Genomic DNA, 21,060 nt, shown 5'->3' on the forward strand with positions numbered 1-21,060 from the left:
TTGAAACGAAACAGAAAGAAGAAGGAAATGAAAAATCAGAATTCAGTGTTAGTTACCTGTGAGAGTTGAAAAGAAGAAGTGGATCAAGAACTGAATTGAAACTTGAGAAGAAGGAACTGAGATATATGTGAAAAACGGAATTAACGGTTCCCGCCAAAATCAAGTTGTATGTAGGCAAAGTTTGTTTTAACTTTTTTATTAAAAAAATAATAATAATTTTTATAGTTATTATTTTTTTGTTAAAATTTTCTTAATAAAGTAACTACATAAGTAACTTTGACATCACATTTTTTCCTAAAACTTTATGACATTAGATATATGGGTCGTGTCACTTATATATATTTGTTGTTCAATCTCAACTCTTTCAGTCAATGTAGGATTTTAAACACGCTTGATATATTTCAACAATTTCGAACTCATTTGCTATAAATTAAAAGTGTAGGTTTAATGATACATATTTTAACTTAAAAAATCACATATTTCAAACTCATTGGCAATAAGTTTTACTCATAATAAAAAGATTAGAGAAAACAAAAATCAAGTTATTGAACTAAAGTGATTAATAAACTTCAGCCAAAGACGAATCGTTATAGTGAATCTGAGTTCAAGTTCTAACCGAAACAATAATGTCAAATTTTACATACATTTTTGTTAAACTCTATTATTAGATGTTGTGTTGCGGAGCACCGAGTGCTATTTTCCATTTAATTTTTGGATTTTATGACTTTTACTTTAAAATCGATTCAAACCGAACAACACAACAATATATGTAGATGCTCCCCGCTACCTATATTCTACATGGATCCGGTTGGTTTCTTCCTTCTTCTGACATCTCTGATGTTCAGTTACCCATTTGTTCTCATGGTTCAAAATCCCTCAACGACCATCAGTGTTGTAGGAATTGTTTATTGTGATACCTGCTCAAAAGCACTTTCTCTAAACACAGTTACTCCTTGCCAAGTAAGTACTAATTATCTTGTGAAAAGAAAAAAGAAAAAGGAAAGTAATAATTAGTACCTTGCTCATTACCATGCTATATAAATGCATGATTATATGTATAAGTATAAGCTATTTAACGCGAACGCTTCAAGGCGTATCTGATATCTGAAATGTGTCTATTCTATGGTTACATTCAATCACTTTTATTTTCTCTTCAATCACTAATAAGTTATAAGCAATGAATGAATGAATGAATTTATATATGTATCTATTCTATGATATAAGGTGTTGAGGTTCATATAGATTGCAGATTTAGAGCAAGCTCACCAAGCAGATAAGCTTCTCAGTGAACAAAACAACAGACAGAGAGGGAGCATACATATTATATATACATCAGTGGTTGGATTTAACTGTGTAAGTGCTATTGATGGTGTGGTAATTCACAATCACATATTCTATCTCTCTGTGATATGGACCTCACCATCTTCTCTGTGATATGTTTGCCGTCTTAATAAGCTAAATGGAACCAAAAAAAATAGAAATATAAAATAAAAGCATCAAAGACCTCACTACGATTATTCAACTCAAATCAAGAGAAGAAAAGAACTTATAACTCAGTTCATGATACAGGAAAAATCAAATTATATACACACACTCATGTTTGAAAGACAAGAATCAATTCACAGGAAAAATGAGCTAATTATATGTCTAATCATGACAATACCCAACTGACATAGCTGCATAGAAAACAAAAGAGCTAGCACAAACAACAGTAGCTGCGACACTTTAATATGATTTCCTTGAGATCATCATTATACTTCCTGAGATCGTGAACCTGCAAACTGAGCTTCCTAATGGCCTCCATCTGTTTCTGTCTCATGCCTTCCTCTTTCTCTTTTATCAACATCGAAAGGTCTTCAAGTTGGCTTTCCAAATGAGCCACCATCATATTTTTTGACACAATGTGTTCATTACACTCTTCTGCCATTTGTTCAAATATTCTCTGAAGATCCGTGTTTTTGTTGGCTAATTCATTGTCAACCATTGTGAGGATTTTTGCATGTTCTTCTATGATTTTATTGCGGTATAACTCCAATTTTTCTTTTGTTGTCTTCAAGGAAAGCAGGTCCTTTGGCAAATTGTCAACGCAACCTGTGAAGGAAATTAATCTTCTCTCCAATTGATCTTTTTTGCATTCGATCTCCGACTTCTCCTGTGCCAGTTTACTGATCTCATTCATCTTTTTTGATTCCTCCTTTCTTGCCTTAGCCTCTAGATTCTCAACCTTCTTCATCAGAGTTAATTCCTCTTCCTTTATACCCTGCAGAACCTCCAACAAAAGCATTTTATCTTCCTGTAACTTCCCCTTTTCCCTGTTAATCTTGCTGGCATATTCTTTTACAACCTGAAGCTCGTGAGAAATGTCTGTGATGGAGTTCTCATAATTATTGCAGTTATCGGTAAATTTCTTGCTTACAGTATCTATCCCAAATATCACACTGTCGACACACACTTCAATACCTTTGATTGTTTCTTGAAAAGCTTCATTGTTAGCAGTGATTGTTGCTACCAGAGTAGCATTCCTTTCTTCAAGTTCTCTCTGAACTTGCTGAAACTCTTCTTCCTTTTCACTTAGCAATTGTTCTGTGTCCTGGAGCTTTTGGTTTGATAGGCGAAGCTTTTCCTCATGATTCTTGACATTCTCTCCCAGGTCTCTTTTCAGGTCTTCAACTTGCTGTTCCAAATCATCTACCATCTGATCTTTTGATGCAATGCTTTCATGAAGCTCTTCTGTCTTTTCTTCAATCTTTCTGTTTGCAACTTCAGGTTTGACCTTGCATTCATTAAACCTACTGTCAACTTGTTTATATTCTTCATTCAACTTCTGATATGCATCTTCCTGTTCTTTCAATGTTCTCTGAAGATCCATTATTTTGTTGGCTAATTCCTTATTTTCATCGTCAACAATTGTGAGGGTTTGTACATGTTCTTCTCTGAGTTTTTCACAGTTGAGCTCCAATTCTTCTTTTGTTTTCTTCAAGGAAAGCATGTCCTTTTGGAGATTGTCAACTTTGGCTGTGAAGGCAATCATTTTTCCTGAAGCATCTTTCTCTGCCGTATTAAGCTTACGTTGGAGTGCAGAGCACTCTAATTTTCTAGCTTTTAATCCTCCCTCCAACTTACCTAATTTTTCTTCTTGCTCCAAATTCTCCCATGCCAGTTCACTGATCTCATTCCGGTAGCACTTATTTGATTTTCGTAATCACTTGCTTTTTGCTTTAAAGTGTTCAACTCACGTTCGTTAGCTCTTAATTGTTCTTCAACTTCTCTCTTCTGTCTGCATAGTGAATGCAGCGGTGCTGCTATTTTACCATGACATATCTCTGCGTAGTAGGTGATCATTTGGTTTTTTTCTTCACTATGTTTGCTCATTATGGTGCTCATTTCCAGTTTCAGTTTCTCTAACTCCATGGTTAATTTATCTCTATCTTCTATAACTTCCGAGTCAGATTTTTGGTGTTGTAGAGACTCCACTTCCTTATGCAATACATTCAGCTCATTTATAATGTTTTCGATATTTTTAACCAATTCAGCAAGCGGTTCCCTCTTCAAAATTTCTTCCGGCGTGCCATCCATATCAAGTTCGCCATCTTTAATAAGTTTCAATATCCCTTTTACTTTGTCTTCAATTTCTGCAAGAAAAATAGAAAAAGTCCAAATCATCTGTTTGAAAACCATAAATCATAGCATATCTTGCTTGCATACAATCTTCCATTCATAAAGATTATACCTGTTTTAGGATCAATAGGAATTTCCTCCATCTTCTCCAATTTCTTAGCAGCTACAAAGTCAAAGATAATTGTTCACAATGTATATTCCAAAAAGTGAAGAGCTGAAAATTTTAAACACAATTACTACTAATTTCTAAACGTTTACTATAATTTTGAAGTAGTTTATTCTTATTCCTAATCTGTTTTCAAGAAATTTCTAAATATGTCTCTTTAACTTATCATCACAAAGTTTTCTAATTTTTTACAATTAATCTTTCAAGAATAAGTGAAGAGCTGAAAATTTTTAACACAATTACTACTAATTTTTACATGTTTGCTGTAATTTTGAAGAAACTTGGTTTTTCCTAATCTGTTTTCAAGAAATTTCTTAATATGACTCTTTAACTTAATAACACAAATTTTGCTACTTTTGAACAGTTAATTTTCAAGAATCGTCAAAGATAATCGTCAAAGATTATAGCACAATAAATTAACTTCAAATCAAAACCATGAACAACTATGGAGAATTAAATTGAAGCTTACGTGGGTGATTTGAGTTTGAAAGCAGATTAAGATGATCTGATCGAATCCAAAATGTGACACCAAATAGCTTCTTCAAGGCTTCAACTATAATAAGAGTATACAAAATTGAATTCAATATGCAACGAAACGCAAAGAAGAAGGAAATGAAAAATCGGAATTCAGTGTTAGTTACCTGTGAGAGTTGAAAAGAAGATGATGAAAATTGAAGCAGAGGAACAAAACTTCAATTATGAGAGAGGATCAAGAAGATGATGATGAAGATTGAAGAAGAGGATCAATAACTGAATTTAACTTGAAATGAAACACGCAAGAAGAAGGAAACTGAAATATATATATGTGAAAAAAGGGGAATTAACGGTTCCCGCCAAAATCAAGTTTTATTTAATATAGTTATTATTTTTTTGTTAAAATTTTCTTAATAAATTTCTTTTTTTTAAAAAAAACTTCAAATGAGCTCATTAAAAAAAATTTAGGCTCCGTTATTGGGAATGGATTATCTCAAGTGTAATTTACACTTGAGAGAATAAAGTGTGGTTTGTTACCATTGATCAAGAGAGAGAAACATATAAAAATTTAGAGAAAATGAATTTAAATGGTGTTAGATTACACTTTATTCTCTCAAGTGTAAATCACACTTGAGAGAATACATTCCCTCCGTTATTTAATCAAAACTTAGGAATAAGACCTGTAAAAGTTATTTATGTTTTGTTCAAAAAAAAGAGAAGTTATTTTTGCTGGGCCGTGAGGAAAGGTTTATTGGGTTGGATCAACACATTGATCCAAAAGTAATCACATAAGTGACTTCGACATCATATTTTCACCTAAAATTTTAAGGCAATAGATTTATAGGACTTGTTACTTATATGTTGTTCAATTGCAAAGTAAAGTTTACACTTTCCATGTATGTTTGGCATCCTGGGAGAGTAGTCCTATATTCCTAGTCGATGCTCCTCCTGACTTTCCATGTATGCTCCTCTCAATGAACAAAACAATAGACAGAGAGGGAGCATACATATTATACATCAGTGGTTGGATTTAACTGTGTAAATGATATTGATGGTGTGGTAATTCACAATCACATATTCTATCTCTCTGTGATATGTACCTCACCATCTTCTTATGTGACTGAAATGATCACAAGTTTAAAGAAAATATGATAGAAGATTAGTTAGTAGTTAATTAATTAATTATTAGGTAATATTTAATTAAGTAATTTAGATATTAATGAGATATATTATTTATATTATTAGTTTGGTATTTATGTTATTGGGTTGTTAAATGGGCTTCATGCCCTTAGGCTCATTAGGAGTCCAATATATGTAGCGTTCTTTCATATTTTATCCTAATGAATGAAATGAATCAATTTATTTTTATTTATGTTTCTTTAATTGCATTTGTTTATGTTTTCCTAGAATAGTTGTTAGCTCTCTATCAAAATACTATACTATCTTGTACAATTGAAAGACATGAAAGAACTATCTGTTTTAGACCAGAATGTCTGCCATCTTAATAAGCTAAATAGAACAAAAAAATAGAAATATAAAATAAAAGCATCGAAGACCGGCAAGAACTGGTAAAAATTTATAGTGGGACTTGTTAATCCAAATTTCTATACTGAACAAAACAAAAAGACATCACCACGATTATTCAATTCAAATTCAAGACAAGAACAGAACTAACTCTGCTCATTATACTGGAAAAATCAAATTATACACACACTCATCTTTGTAAAACAAAAGAATCAATAAACAGGAAAAAATTGAGCTAATTATATGCCAAATCACAACAATACCTAACTGGACAAAGCTGCATAAAAAAAATATAGAAGGATTTATGCTGCTCTCTGGCCCCTGCGAGTCGTCAATATGATTTCCTTGAGATAGTCATTACGCTCACGGTGATAATCAATCAACAAACAGAGCTGCCTAATGGCCTCCCTCTTTTCCTCTCCTAAGTGCAACATACCCTCCTCTTTCTCTTTCACCAACTTCTCATGCTCTGTAACTGTGTTCTTAAGTTCAACTGTCACATTCATCTTCTCCGATTCCTCCTTTCTTGCCTTTGCCTCAAGCTTCTCGACCTTCTCCCTCAGAGTTAATTCCTCTTCCTTTTTACCCTGCAGTTCCTCCAACAAAAGCTTTTTATCTTTCTGTAACTCCCCCTTTTCCCTATTCATCTCACTGACATATTCTTTTGCAACATGTAGCTCGTGTGAGATGTTTGCGATGGAGTTCTCATAGTTATTGCAGTCATCGGAAAATTTCTTGCTCACAGTATCTATCCCAAATATCACACTGTTGACACACACTTTAATACTTGTGACTGTTTCATGAAAAGCTTCATTGTTGGCAGTGATTGTTGCTACCAGAGTAGCAATCCTGTGTTCAAGTTCTCTCTGAACTTGCTGAAACTCTTCTTCTGCCTTTCTAAAGCTCTCTTCCTTTTCACTTAGCAATTGTTCAGTGACCCGGAGCTTTTGGTTTGACAGGCGAAGCTTTACCTCAAGATTCCTGACATTCTCAAGCAAAGTGCTGGTCTCATCCCCTTTCTCTTCCAGGTCTCTTTTCAGGTCTTCAACTTGGTGTTCCAAATCAGTTAAAATCTGATCTTTTGACCCAATGCCTTCACGAAACTCTTCTTCCATTTCATCAATCTTCCTCTCGGTAACTTCAAGTTTGGCCTTGCATTCATTAAACCAACTGTCAACTTGCTTATATTCTTCATTCAACTTCTGATATGCATCTTCCTGTTCTTTCAATGTTCTCTGAAGATCCACTATTTTGCTGGCTAATTCATTCTTTTCATTGCTAACAATTATGAGGGTTTGTGCATGTTCTTCTCTGAGTTTTTCACAGTAGAGCTCCAATTCTTCTTTTGCTTTCTGCAAGGAAAGCAAGTCCTTTTGCAGATTGTCAACTTGGGCTGTGAAGGCAACTATTTTTCCTGAAGCCTCTTCCTCTGCCTTATAAATTTTATCCTGGAGAAGACTGATCTCTTGGATGTTGGCCCTTATTTGCTCTTCATCTTTGCTATTTTTGCTCTTTAGGGTACTCATCTCCAGTTCCAGATCCCTTAGCTGCCTGGTTAAATTTTCTCTGTCTTCCATAAGTCTCTCTTGTTCCTGGGTTTTTCTGCCAACCTCCTCTTTCAGACTTTGAATTTGAATCAAACACTCGGAATTTTCTTGGCTTTTATCCAAAAGTTGAACTTCCAAGTCAGATTTCTGGTGTTGTAGAGACTCCACTTCCTGCTGCAATACATTTAACTCATTTGTAATGCTCTCGACCCGAGTTGAAGCTTCATTACTTTTAAAAATTATTTGCTCTTCCAGTTCATTTTTCTTAGCAAGTAATGAACTTATATCAGCCTGCAAATTGTTTATCTGGGATGTCAAATCTGATATTTTGGAAGATGATTCATTCTCATTATCTTCAACTTTCTTCATGATAGCAGATAGTTCCTCTTCTCTTTCTTTGGACTTCATTTCAAGTTCTGAAATTTGGTTTTGCAGCCCTAAATTGTGTTCTCCCAGTTGCCTTGCTTCATTACTCTTAAAAATTATTTGCTCTTCGAGTTCATTTTTCTTAGCATGTAATGAACTTATATCAGCCTGCAAATTGTTTATCTGCGATGTCAAGTCTGATATTTTGGAAGATGATTCATTCTCATTATCTTCGAGTTTCTTCATGATAGCAGATAGTTCTTCTTCTCTTTCTTTGGACTTCATTTCATGTTCTGAAATTTTGTTGCGCAACCCTACATGGTGCTCTCCCAGTTCCCTTGCTTCATTACTTTTAAAAATTATTTGCTCTTCCAGTTCATTTTTCTTAGCATGTAATGAACTTATATCAGCCTGCAAATTGTTTATCTGAGATGACAAATCTGATATTTTGGAAGATGATTCATTTTCATTATCTTTGAGTTTCTTCATGATAGCAGATAGTTCCTCCTCTCTTTCTTTGGACTTCATTTCAAGTTCTGAAATTTGGTTTTGCAACCCTAACTTGTGCTCTCCCAGTTCCCCTGCTTCATTGCTTTTGAAAATTATTTTCTCTTCCAGTTCATTTTTCTTAGCATGTAATGAACTTATATCAGCCTGCAAATTGTTTATTTGAGAAGTCAAATCTGATATTTTGGAAGATGATTCATTCTCATTATCTTTGAGTTTCTTCATGACAGCAGATAATTCTTCTTCTCTTTCTTTGGACTTCATTTCATGTTCTGAAATTTGGTTTTGCAACCCCGAATTATGCGCTTCCAGTTCCCTAGCATCAGTGCTGCATCTCTTAAGTTGCTCCTCCATATCTTTTTTTAGGTTTTGCAGTGATTCTAATTCCAGCCCCAGATTTGTGATTTGTGCCTCCAGTTCCCTGATTAGATTTGAGGACTCATTCTGATGACCTTCATGCATCTGAGTGAGGGTCGAAACTTCCCTTTCTCTCTCATCAAGTTTCTCTTTTAACTGATTTAATTCAGATACAAATTCTTGTATTCTGTTCTGAGACAGCTGAACCTCATTTGAAGCCTGTGAAAGTTCTGCTTTTAGTGATTCATTTTCTTCCTTTGTGACCTCCAGATTGTGGCTTATAGTTGTTATTTGCTCTTCTGCATGTTTCAGTTTCTGCTTCAGACTAGAAAGTTCATCTGTTAATGCTTGTAATTCTTTCGCAATCACTAACTTATCATCTTTCAGTTGATCATTGAGGTTTCTCAGGTCATCTGTAATTTTCTTTTCCTCGTCAAACTGTTGGAGAGCTGTCTCTTTCTCCGCCGCCAAGCTACTGTTTTCTATTTTCATCTCCTCCAATCTTTGACTCAGTTCAGCTTCTACTTTACCAGCAATGTCCAGTTGCTTATTCAGTTCAGTATTCTCAGCCAAAAGTTTTGATCTTTGAATCTCTAATGCCTCGGCATCAGTTTTCAAATCCATATTAATTTTGTCTGCTTCATGTATCTTGTTCAGGGCTGCAAGGTGTTTTGAAGTTATGTCCTCCTTCTCTTCACGTGTAACTCTCAACTTCTGATCTAACTCAGCGACTTCCTGATGCACCACTTCAAGTTCTTGCTTTAATCCATCAATTATCTTTTGAGATTCATTTTGCAGTTGTCCATTTTTGCTGTCTCTGCCCTTTGAAGAATAATCTGAATCCGAATCCGAGTCAGAGCTAGATGAAGAACTCCCCTTTTCTCGCTTGCCCTTGATCCTATTCCTTAACTCGCCTGTCAGATTATCATATTGTGTATAAAGTAATTGGTATTGATTGTGGAAATCCTCAATCAATTCAGCAAGTGGTTCCCTTTTCAAAAGTTCTGCTGTGGTACCATCCTCTTCAGGGTTGTCATCTTTAATAAGTTTCAATATCCTTTTCACTTTTTCTTCAGTTTCTGTAGGAAAAGTAGAAAATTTCCAAATCATTTGTTTGATCACCATAACGTGATATACGTAAATCAGAAAATATTTTTCACTGTTGTCTTACATGATAACAAAGTTCAGCTGTCATGGTGCAGAATGTAATTGTGGATAGAGAGATTGTACCTGTTTTAGCACCTCGGAGCTGCTCTTCTTTATCAGGATCAATGTGACTTCCAAACAGGGATTTTATAGACTCTCTCAAGTGAGGTTTCACCATCTTCTCCACGGATATAACCAATTTCTTAGCAATATCAAGTCAAAGATAATTTGTTCACCATGTAGAATCCAGGAAGTGAGGAGCTGAAAATTGAACGCAATTATTTGATATTTGAGCACTGAGGCACACACAATATTCTACATGTTTAATTTTGACGAATATTTTCTTTTCCTTAAAAAAGAAAAATAAATTATAGTAAAACAGCTGAAAATGTAAAAAAGGTTACTGTCGAAAAAATGCGGTCTATAATTGTATTTTTTGTTTTTTTTTCAACATAAGATGATATACTACATGGATCGGTTAGCCTTTCAGCACCAACACTCTACCATTAAGGATATTTAGTTAAGATAGTTTTTGTATCACCACAAGAGGATGGTTTAATACTACTCCTATGATATAGCAATCGAAACATATTGCAGGAAATCTAACGCAAATACTTGTTGCAATTAGGAAAACAAAAAATAATAAAATATAGGAAAGATTGTATAATTATTTGGGGCTCATTCGAACAAGCCACTACTAATGTTTCTTATGATGGAAATTGGGTTCAGTTGCGGATTATGTGATCAATAACTGGGGCCATAAAATAAACTACAAAAATAAAGGGTCAAAGAAAAAGGTGAATATGTAAAAGATTGTAGTAAGTGTAATTGTTGTGTCCTCTCTATTCAGTGTCAAAAAGATACTAGATGAGGTCCCAAACTACTAAAAGCTTTTAATTAACACACCACTGGTCCCAACTTTTAGCTATTACGGATTTAACACTATTCTAATTTTGAGAATGGAATAATCATAAGGACATTAGATTATAAATTTAAAATAAATTAAAATATGCACCAACAACTCAGATACAATCTGGCTACAGACAACAATTTCATGAATCTAATCTTCCAAAAATTAAGTGTTTTCTGAAAGAAAAAATAAACAACTTCAATACATAATCCATAATTGAGTCACAAAATTGTCGCTACTTTGGTAAATTCAAATAATTACCTTAAATATTGCTTCGGTTTTCCTTCAATACATAATCACTAGTTATAAAACACTAGAAATCCTAAAATATACTACTTTTTTTTTTGTTTTCGGGTGTTAACCCTCCGATTCTCAGGGGAAGAGCCTAGTAATCTGGAGTTCGGCTGTGAGGTAAGTAAAATCTGGCCAGGAATTATCGGTTAGAGAAATCAAACTCAGTTATTTTGAAACTATTTGACTTAAAAAGCTCGTTAACCGCTCCCAATCACTCACTTGGTTTAAAATATACTGATTTTGAATAGTAGTGAATCTATTTTTTCTTAAATTCTATAAAGTAAAGTAAAAAGCAGAATCGTCAAAGATCGTCAACTTTTACAAGATGAATTATAGCATAACAAATTAAAATTACTATTCGGATTAACGATCAACATACAGATTAACTAACTTTCGAATCAAAATCATATGCAACTGCGGAACATACAAAGAAACATCAAAAATCAATAATAGAATTAGATTGAAGCTTACGTGAGTGATTTGAGTTTGAAAACAGATTAAGTTGATCTGATCGAATCCAAAATCTGAAACTTCTTCAACGCTTCAACTATAAGAGGAACAATAATTGAATTAAATTTTAAACGAAATAAAAAATTTGAAAAAAAAAAACGGAATTCACTGTTACTTACCTGTGAAAGTTGAAAAGAGGATGATGAAGAATCTGAAGATTGAACGAAACTTGGAGAAAATGAAAGAGAATTAGGAAGAGTTTGATATTTTGAGTTAATGCAAGAGAGACAGATACAGAGGATTTACAAAAATAATAATAATGAAATAATTCGCTTTTTGTAAATTAAGAATAATGATGAAAAGTGGCTTTGTTTGGATTAGAGTAGAGAAGCCAGCATTTTTCACCTTCATGAATGGAATCTTTGGATTTTTATTTCGATGTTTGCCCTTTGCTTTTACTGTTTATTACTGTAATGCCATTAATTTTGTCTGAGAAATTATTTCTTGCGCGGGGACATCTGACAAATCATCATCATCAATTTTTGAAATTTTACTCACAACATGTGACAAACGATTAAAATAGAGTCAATATATTATATTGAATTTTTTTATTTTTATTTATATTTGTACTCCCTCCGGACACAAATATAAAAAAAAATATTTTAAATTTTGGTTACTATTATAAGTAAAAATTAATTGTTTTTAAACTAATTAATAGTACTATTCCTAATATACTCTTATTTAATTCTATTTTATTTTAGGAATTTATTTCATTTTTATACTTTTACACTTTTCAAAATGGGCAATATAGTAAACTTAACTTATGTTTTGCCATAAATCAAGAAAATTAACTACACTTAACTAAATTTCTTAAATACCGCGTGATAGTTTTTTCCTTATATTTGTCTCCGGGGGAAGTAATTTTTATGTTTTACTAGTTGTTCCTGTGTGATCCATATTTTTTATTATGAAAAATTTTGTTTAAAAATAATATGCATTATATTATGATGAGTTTGTTAATTAAAAATATTTGTTGCTAAAAAAAACATGACTTATATTATGGATCCATATTTAAGTGAAGGGAGAAGATAAATAAAAAAAAAAAGAGTTCATAAATTTTAGTTTAACGAACAAAAATGTGAAAATTAATATATTAGATGTCATGTCATGACCCAAGTTGAAACATTGATCTTTCTACTTTGTGTTACGCTTATCATTTTATCTATCTATAAAAAAACAATATATAAAATTAATTGTGTGAGCTAATATGTTAATTAAAGAGTAATGCTATTATAACTTAAATTTATATTAGACTCTACTAATTCACACTTGTTATACAACAATTACACCCATAACTTAGGTTTACATGGAGTAGTATATGTATTTGTTTTCATTTTAAACATTATTATTAGTTAAATAAATTCAATAAATTTCATCAATTTTATCATCAATATTACAACCTAAGTTGTGGGATCGAGATAAAGGGATAAGCGGTCCTTAAAGTCACTTCAAGCAAAGTGATCAAACATGAGAAAACGTGTTATGACAATCAACACACTTTTATATCATTCATGTTTGACACTTTTGGCTTCTCAGCACCCCAGAACTAGATGCTGCCAATCTTTTAAAAAGAGTTCTAAGTATGATGCATAGCAATATTGTCTCTCATAGGTCTACGGATGTAGTTTTCAAAATGATTGGTTTTGTCATCCAAAAAGAATTAGCAGCACAGCTTGTTTGCCTATTTGTCTTTCACTCATGTAGTTATTTTGGAAATATATATATATATAGAGCTTCTACGGTACATTCGAATAATTTGAATGTACCGGTACATCAAGTCAGTAAATTGATAAATTAACGATTATTTTTATAAATTAAAAAACTATTAACCGATTATTATATTTTAAAAATAATAATATCACAAGAAAAAACACAATATATTGTTTATAAGCATGATACTAATTTTTCTAATATTTTCTTAGAAAAAAATTCAATATTGACTATAATGATGAATAAAAATTCAAAAAATATCAAATTTGTTATGAATAATTAGGTGGATGCCCATTAAGCATTGGCCCATTTTCCTTGGCCCATTATATTGTCCTATAAATAAGACCTATATTGTCATGTATACACACACCTTGAATAGAACAATACAAGAGTCTATTCTCTCTTCTCTTTCTCTCATTCATCTCTTCTTCTCTATTCTTGTTATTCTCTAGGAATAGTTCATAAAACGTTATCAGCACGATAGTCTCTCTCCCCTCTCAAGAAAGGTATAGCAACCATGGGAGGTTATAATTTTATTTCTTGTATTTTTTTATTCTATTTTTTCGTTTTTTTATATTGATTCACAGTCTACGATCCAGAAGTATCGTGGTGAAATTTTTAAAATATGAATCCTGAAGATTCATGGTGTGATAAAAATTTTAAATATGAATCCTGAAGATTCATAAGCCTACGCTTCTAAAATATCAATCCCTGAAGGATTGAAAAAAATAATTGATAAGATCTATTATATTTATAGAATTTTTGAAGAACTCATGAATAATTCAATATATTTATGCATCCCTGAAGGATTGCACATTTTATATAATATTATTTTATTTATTTTGAATTCCATAAGAATTCAATCGATATGCATCCCTGAAGGATTGCACCCATATATATTCCTCTTACATTATAATATATGTTATACAGTTCCTGAAGAACTCGATGTTGTATGCATTCCTGAAGAATTACATAAATGGTTATTTTTACATTATAACGATGTTATATAGTTCTTGAAGAACTTCCTATGAATTATTTCTTATAAATTCCAGAAGAATTCAATATACATATACATGCATCCCTGAAGGATAGCTTTATCATTTTTTTTAGAGTTTTGGCTATTTATAATAATAATAATAATAATCTATGCATATCATGCTGATTAAAAATAAATAAATAATAATAATAATTTAATATGTATCATCATATTGTAAAGCTAAAGCATAAAAATATTCCAATTTATTTTCAATAAGTTACTAATTAATCTCATTCATAGCATATGTTACATTATAATTATTATTAATTTCATTATGTTACTATTTAATTTGCATTATAAAATTTTAGTACGTTACATTATATTAGTATTAATAAAAATAATTGGAATTATCTTTTATTAGACTGTGTTTACTATGTTTATCTAATTATTTGCTTAATTTTATTATTTGATGATAGTATATATCAATGATAAATAAATGAAAAATCATTCCCAGAAGTGAATGAAATCCGATCCACTGATGTTACTCCATTCCCAGAAGTGAATGTAGTAACACACGATTACCATGAAAAAAAAATTGTGGTCATGGTAATAGTCATGACCGTGTTAATTTTAAAATTTCGGCTTCTCACTAGAAGTGAAAAAAAAATGAAAAAAAAAAGTAAAAAGTTGGCAAATTAATTCCCGAAGAACTAAATAAGAAAAAGGGAAAATCCAATTGAATGCACAAGGAATAAATTATTCTTAATCATTACGAAGATCACTTGTGATATAGTTCTTGAAGAACTAATGCTTTAATAATAATGATCTCCGATGGTTTACTCAAAGAATATGGATTTCCCAAATCATTGTTAATGAAAAATTATTTGTATAGTTCTTGAAGAACTTAAAATTCAATATTAAAGCATTTCTTGTAGTATCGCTCAAGAACAATTTTTCATAATCAATGTTTATGAATATTGGTGGTATAATTCTTAAAGAACTAATATTTTAATATAATATCCCTAAAGATATAGTTCTTGAATAAGCAAAAATTTAATATCAAGTATTCTAGAAGGATTGGAAGATTGTAATTTTCCATAGCCATTGTTGATAGAGATATATTGTTAAGTTCCTGAAGAACTTATAAAATTTTACAACATGATTACAATATATATGATATATTTGATCTTGGTATAAGATGGACCAAAATTAAAGAAAATCAGTAGAAGAATTATTTATGTCTCTTGAATATGCTCTTGAAGTAGCAACTTTGTAAAAAAATAATTTCAAGAATTTTTTGTATATCCATTGTTGTACATACATTGGATGGATATTATTGATATATTAAACCCATGATTGAATGCATGGTTCATACGTTTTTTTTCCTCTCATAATAATGATTATTCTTTGCTCTTAAAAATAAAAACAAATTATTCTTTGCAAACATAAATTGACTTTAATTATTCGGTTACATATTTAAATCAATTGATTGATTTTAATTTTAAAATCTTTTAATTGTTACTATATTTTAATTCCTAATTCTACTGAAATCCACATAAACATTATTTTGTTATACTTTATTTTTACTCTTTTAATTCTCATACAAATAAATTATTACTATTTTTTTTATTGTGTTCCACCGAAAAGATTTTTTTTGTAGAAACATATTTGTTTAGCTTGAAAATATTCATTGATTCTACTATTCATGAAAAATTAAATTTTATATTTGGTAGTACGAAAATTAAAGTTGCACTTTGCTAATGTATTTTATATTTTAAGTCTTAAAGAAATTTGTTACCGAAGGATATTCACATAAATGAATATCATATTGAAACAAGAAACGACGGAGATATTTTATCTCTATATTACGAGACATATTATCAACTTTTGTCTCTAGTTTGTGGTGTACTTATGATATTAGTGCAACTTAAGCACATGTTCAAGTAAACCAGAAGTTTACAAATAAATCATATTATTTTTGTCATTGGCAAGATCAGTTGGGTCATTTCTGGTCTATTATGATGCGAAAAAATTTCTATGGATATGTATTGAATGGCCAGAAGTTCATTCAATCTAACACTTTTTGTGTATTACTAGTTCCCGAAGAAAATTGATAAATTTAGTAAACGAGCGTCTCTTATTTTATATATATAAGGTGATATTTATAAATCAATACATCGATCATGTGGACCAATTAAATTTCTATAATTTTAATTGATGCATCAACTAAATGGTCACATGTATGTTAGTTATCAACTCACAACCAAAAGTTTGTGAGATTATTTTTGAGAGCTCGTTTTATATATATAAAAAAAAAATTCTAGAAAGTATTTGATAAATATCATATGTTAATTGAAATTTATACCAAACATCTTGTAGAATATGTTCATACAAACAAAAATAATAATGGACTTGAAGATCCATTCTTTAGACGTCTAAAGTTAATTACATGGTCGATACTTATGAGATCAATACTTCTAAGTTCTATTTTATATTTTGGGAACATTTAAATATATATGTTGAGATATTGATTCGCTGAAGCCAATATGTTATTATACAAAAGTCTTCCCCTTAACTTGCAATTAAGTTTAGTTTTATAATCTAATATTTTTTATATAAGCATTTTTGGATGTGTTGGTATGTTCCAATTGCTCCAATATAATGCAATACAATGAATTATTAAAGAATATTGGGAAAATATATTTGATATGACTCTTCGTCCCTTATAAATTATATTGAGCCAATAATTAGGGACTTGTTTATAGCCCAGAAGGAAAATATTCAAGTGATGATGAATTAGTTTTCCCAATATTAGGGGGAGGGAATAAGCAGCTGAAAAATATGAACCAGAAGTTCAAATGAATCACTTGAAATAAATAGTTATTATTATCTCATCTTGATCCTCATATAAAATAGATTGAACCAGATGTTCAAAAGATATATCATTTGCAAAGTTTATGAAATCAACTATCAGCTGCTAATGCTCCAATCAAAATGGATGTTCCTGATGGACAATCTTATATTGCAAATGAATTTTAACCACCCTGTAGCGTGGTAGGTCGGTCGGTTCCAAAGATAAAAATCCTCAAATAAGAAAAGGAGCTAAAAAGAAAGATGACCCAAGTGAGGATATAAAAAGATTATTTGACATAATTAATTTTCTAGTTCCATAAGAACTTATCAGGTACTTGAAATTTATGAAAATAAAGAGATCTCGACAAATTATGTCATGAATGGAATCCGATGAAACCGAAAGAAAATCAACGTTGACGGTGTTTATTTATATAATATAGCGCTATATATGATAAGAAATATAATGAGGATCATAAATCAAAGTCTATTAAGGATTATAGACAATGAAATGATTGACTAAATAGATAGACGCAATTGATACAAAATTAAACTAGCTTTGCAAAGCGGAATGTTTTTGGACCAATAGTCCATTCCATCTGCAGATGGAAATAATTCGATATGAATAAATTTTCAAGAGAAAAATAATGAAAATCAAATATTTAGAGTTTGAATTGTTATTCAAGTATATTGATAAATGTCTATCATTGATTTTCAAGAAGCATATTCACCTAAAGTGAATTTCAAAACTTTTTTGTAATTAATTAAGTTGAGTAGCATATGAAATACTCAATTCATGTGAAATATGTGTTTTAAAGTATTTGACTGGCTCACTTGATAATGATGATTATATGAAAATCCCAGAAGGATTTAATTTTCGTAAGACACATATATTGGAGAGATGACTTAATAAAGATGAATAAGTCTCCTTTATATACTCGAGCAACATCTATATGCATGTTGTATAGTATTCTTGTTGAATATTTGCAAGTGAGAAATATGAAAATGACAATTTGTTCATTTTAAGAAAATATTTGGCAATAAATTTGTTTAAGATTGTATCATCAAGAGACTCCCGAAGAGCTTGAGATATTGTCATTTATTACAAAATAAGTATTTGAAGAATATTTTGTGAATCATGAAGTTTATATACAGAAGGTTCTAAAATGATTCTATATGAAAGATAAAATCAGTTACGTTTTGTAAGATCACCGATGTAAACAAATGTCATTTTAGAGTTCGAGTAAATGATGAAGAATTAATTGGTCCTGAAGTACCACATTTTGGTTCTAATGGGGACAAATACATTGTTAACCTATTATTTGTTGTCAATATATCATCAAGTATATATTTTTGGTTTAGATATGCAGGTTATTTGTCTAATCCTTATAAGGGTACCGATCACAAACAAGTAGTTTGGTCATTACATGAGGAAGTACAATCACCCACGGAGATATGTGAACCAAACTATAATAACAATCTCATGAAATAAAATGATGAGGAAAGTTTAGCACTATATGAGATAGATCAAGAATGTGATTTGTTTGAAGTACGCTATTCATCAGATACAAGGGGTTGTGATTTTTCTTATAAAGGGTTTTTGCTACAATTCAACATGAAGATCATATCACAAACACGCTAATTTGAAGAAGAATATAATAACGAAGATAGAAGATTGTCAACACGTTATCACTAATCGTCAAAGCTTTGGAGCAACTAATATTGAAGATTATTTGACATTTTTCTTCTTAGATATATTTGTATTTATCAGGGGGAGATATAAATATGTTCTGCACTCTTTTTCCCTTCACCATGGTTTTATCCCACTGGGTTTTCCTGGTAAGGTTTTTAATGAGGCAGTTCACACACAAAAGACTATGTACTCTTTTTCCTTCACTAGAATTGTTTCCCAATAGGTTTTTCTCTAGTAAGGTTTTAATGAGGCATATCCTCGATGGACATCCAAGGGGGAGTGTTATGAATAATTAGGTGGATGCCCATTAAGCATTGACCCATTTTCCTTGGCCCATTATATTGTCCTATAAATAAGACCTATATTGTCATGTATACACACACCTTGAATAGAACAATACAAGAGTTTATTCTCTCTTCTCTTTCTCTCATTCATCTCTTCTTCTCTATTCTTGTTATTCTCTAGGAATAGTTCATAAAAAAATTAAATATTTTTGACAATTTTGATGAATAATATTTAGTTACTATAATCATTTTAATGATAAGAAAAATGATTTCTTTTAAAAAATATTCATTTACATATTAATTTAATTACCTGATATACCGGTACATTAAGAATTATCACATGTACCAAAGAATTTGCCATATACTATTCAATATTACAACTTTTTCATAACTAATATACTAAGGTTTGCAAAAATCTTTTTATTATTTAATTTTTGAATAATAATGCAAAATACTTATTGCTGTGAGTCTGGCAAAACAGTACTGTATTATTATTATATATTTTAAAAGTGCTGACATAATAATAGTATAATAATAAAAAAATAGCAGAATTATAATTTGGAAGAAACAAAATTGCCAGAAAGGTGCATAGTAGGATGCCACGAAGATCCCTTTTTAGCAGGTTGCGTTTCATCTATCTGGCTCCAGCTGCGGCACGTAATCACTAATCTTAATGCCAGCTTCCTCGTGCCGGCAATTACAACTCACGTGACCAATTATAGTCACCTTTTTACACCTTCCTAATGTTTGTTTTTTTGGGCTAATGCTACGGTGACTACCTTCACAAGTGGTCCACTGTGGATAAGTGATATACCGATTATGAATTTTACGAAATTTACTATTGGATTGAAAGTTTATATCGTATAGATCATCCATAATTTTTTTAAAATTTTTTGAAAATCATTTGATATGTTATTGAGATCCATCAAGATTTACGTTATTTAATAAACCGTTAATCTTGATTTGTCTCAATAACATATCAAATGTTTTTCAATTTTTCTAAATTTTTTTATGGATGATCTATATGATATAAACTTTCAATCCAACGATGAATTTTATAAAATTCATATTCGTTATAATGTTATTCATGAATGGTCCACCATGAACCACTTGATGAAGTGATCTATATTAGAATTTACCTTGTTTTTTTGACTTCTTTTTCTGTCTAAGTAATTTAGTTAGAAATTTTAGTTTTAAAGTAAATAAGTAAAATTAGAGTTCAATTATTAACTCCTATTATCAAATATTATGTCCATATTATCTGATAAAGCTTATGAAACTATTTTTTTAGCCTATGATAGAGTGAGAGTACATTTTGTTTTTGTTTTTTTACTAGTGAGTGAGATTTTCTTTTTATTTTTTATCTGCGCTAGTGAGTGAGATCTGTTTTTTTTTTTAACAAAATAAAAATGGATTTAAAAATGACCTGAATTAAAAAATTAAAAATTGCACAAAATTAAATATTATATACACTCATTAGATGTGTAATAATACAAAATTCTTGAAGTTGGCCTAATGATGTAAGTTTGGAGGTCGCTTCTTTCTAAGTCTCATGTTTAAATTTTGTCGGTGGAAACAATTCGTGTGTAGGATTAGTACATACAAGACTTTACTTTGGTTTCAATTGAATTTTCCATTACTGTACAGTGAAATTAGTCTTTTGGATTAGTCCATTCTTAAATCAAATACTAGGTTTTTTAAAAAAAATGTGCTATGCTATGATAGATGTCTCATTTTCTTTAACAGTTAGGTTAGTTAGTTTGTTTTATTTTTTGAAAAGGAAGTTAGATGTTAGTTATCTCAATTGTTAGTTTCTCTTTGTATTTTCTATTTTGCCTCTTTGTATAAATAATACATGAGTCATCAATCAATAAATTATGAAATTCATTCTGTTTCTTTTCATTATATGGTATTAGCTTCCAAGTATTATATAATGTATGTGAAACAGTTGGGTTAGTTATGTGGTAGTAGTTATTGTTAAGCAGTTATAAGTTAGTTAGATGTTATTATCTCAGTTGTTAGTTTTTATTTGGTCTGCTTTCACAAAAAAATAGCGGATAACTTATAAGATATCTTATCTATCACCATCATTTCATCAGTAATCTCTATCGAAAAACATATCGAGCAT

The 21,060-nt window shown here is 30.7% G+C and overlaps 2 protein-coding genes across 2 annotated transcripts; both read right to left on the reverse strand.

The window, feature by feature from the left end:
- Nucleotides 1-1,599: 1,599 nt before the first annotated feature.
- LOC123914515 (COP1-interactive protein 1-like) lies at nucleotides 1,600-3,761 on the reverse strand. The gene is made up of 3 exons (XM_045965718.1): nucleotides 3,731-3,761; nucleotides 3,312-3,632; nucleotides 1,600-3,201 (listed from the first exon to the last, which is right to left on the reverse strand). Exons 1-3 carry the CDS (start codon nucleotides 3,759-3,761, stop codon nucleotides 1,697-1,699), a joined length of 1,857 nt encoding a protein of 618 aa, XP_045821674.1. The 3' UTR covers nucleotides 1,600-1,696.
- Nucleotides 3,762-5,811: 2,050 nt separating this feature from the next.
- Nucleotides 5,812-11,870, reverse strand: LOC123917875 (COP1-interactive protein 1). Its single transcript, XM_045969754.1, has 4 exons — nucleotides 11,539-11,870; nucleotides 11,381-11,456; nucleotides 9,790-9,966; nucleotides 5,812-9,638 (listed from the first exon to the last, which is right to left on the reverse strand). The coding sequence occupies exons 3-4, from the start codon at nucleotides 9,881-9,883 to the stop codon at nucleotides 6,085-6,087; spliced, it is 3,648 nt and encodes a 1,215-aa protein (XP_045825710.1). The 5' UTR covers nucleotides 9,884-9,966; nucleotides 11,381-11,456; nucleotides 11,539-11,870; the 3' UTR covers nucleotides 5,812-6,084.
- Nucleotides 11,871-21,060: the final 9,190 nt, after the last annotated feature.

Source organism: Trifolium pratense, linkage group LG3, assembly GCF_020283565.1.
Source record: "Trifolium pratense cultivar HEN17-A07 linkage group LG3, ARS_RC_1.1, whole genome shotgun sequence".
Classification (NCBI taxonomy): Eukaryota; Viridiplantae; Streptophyta; class Magnoliopsida; order Fabales; family Fabaceae; genus Trifolium; species Trifolium pratense.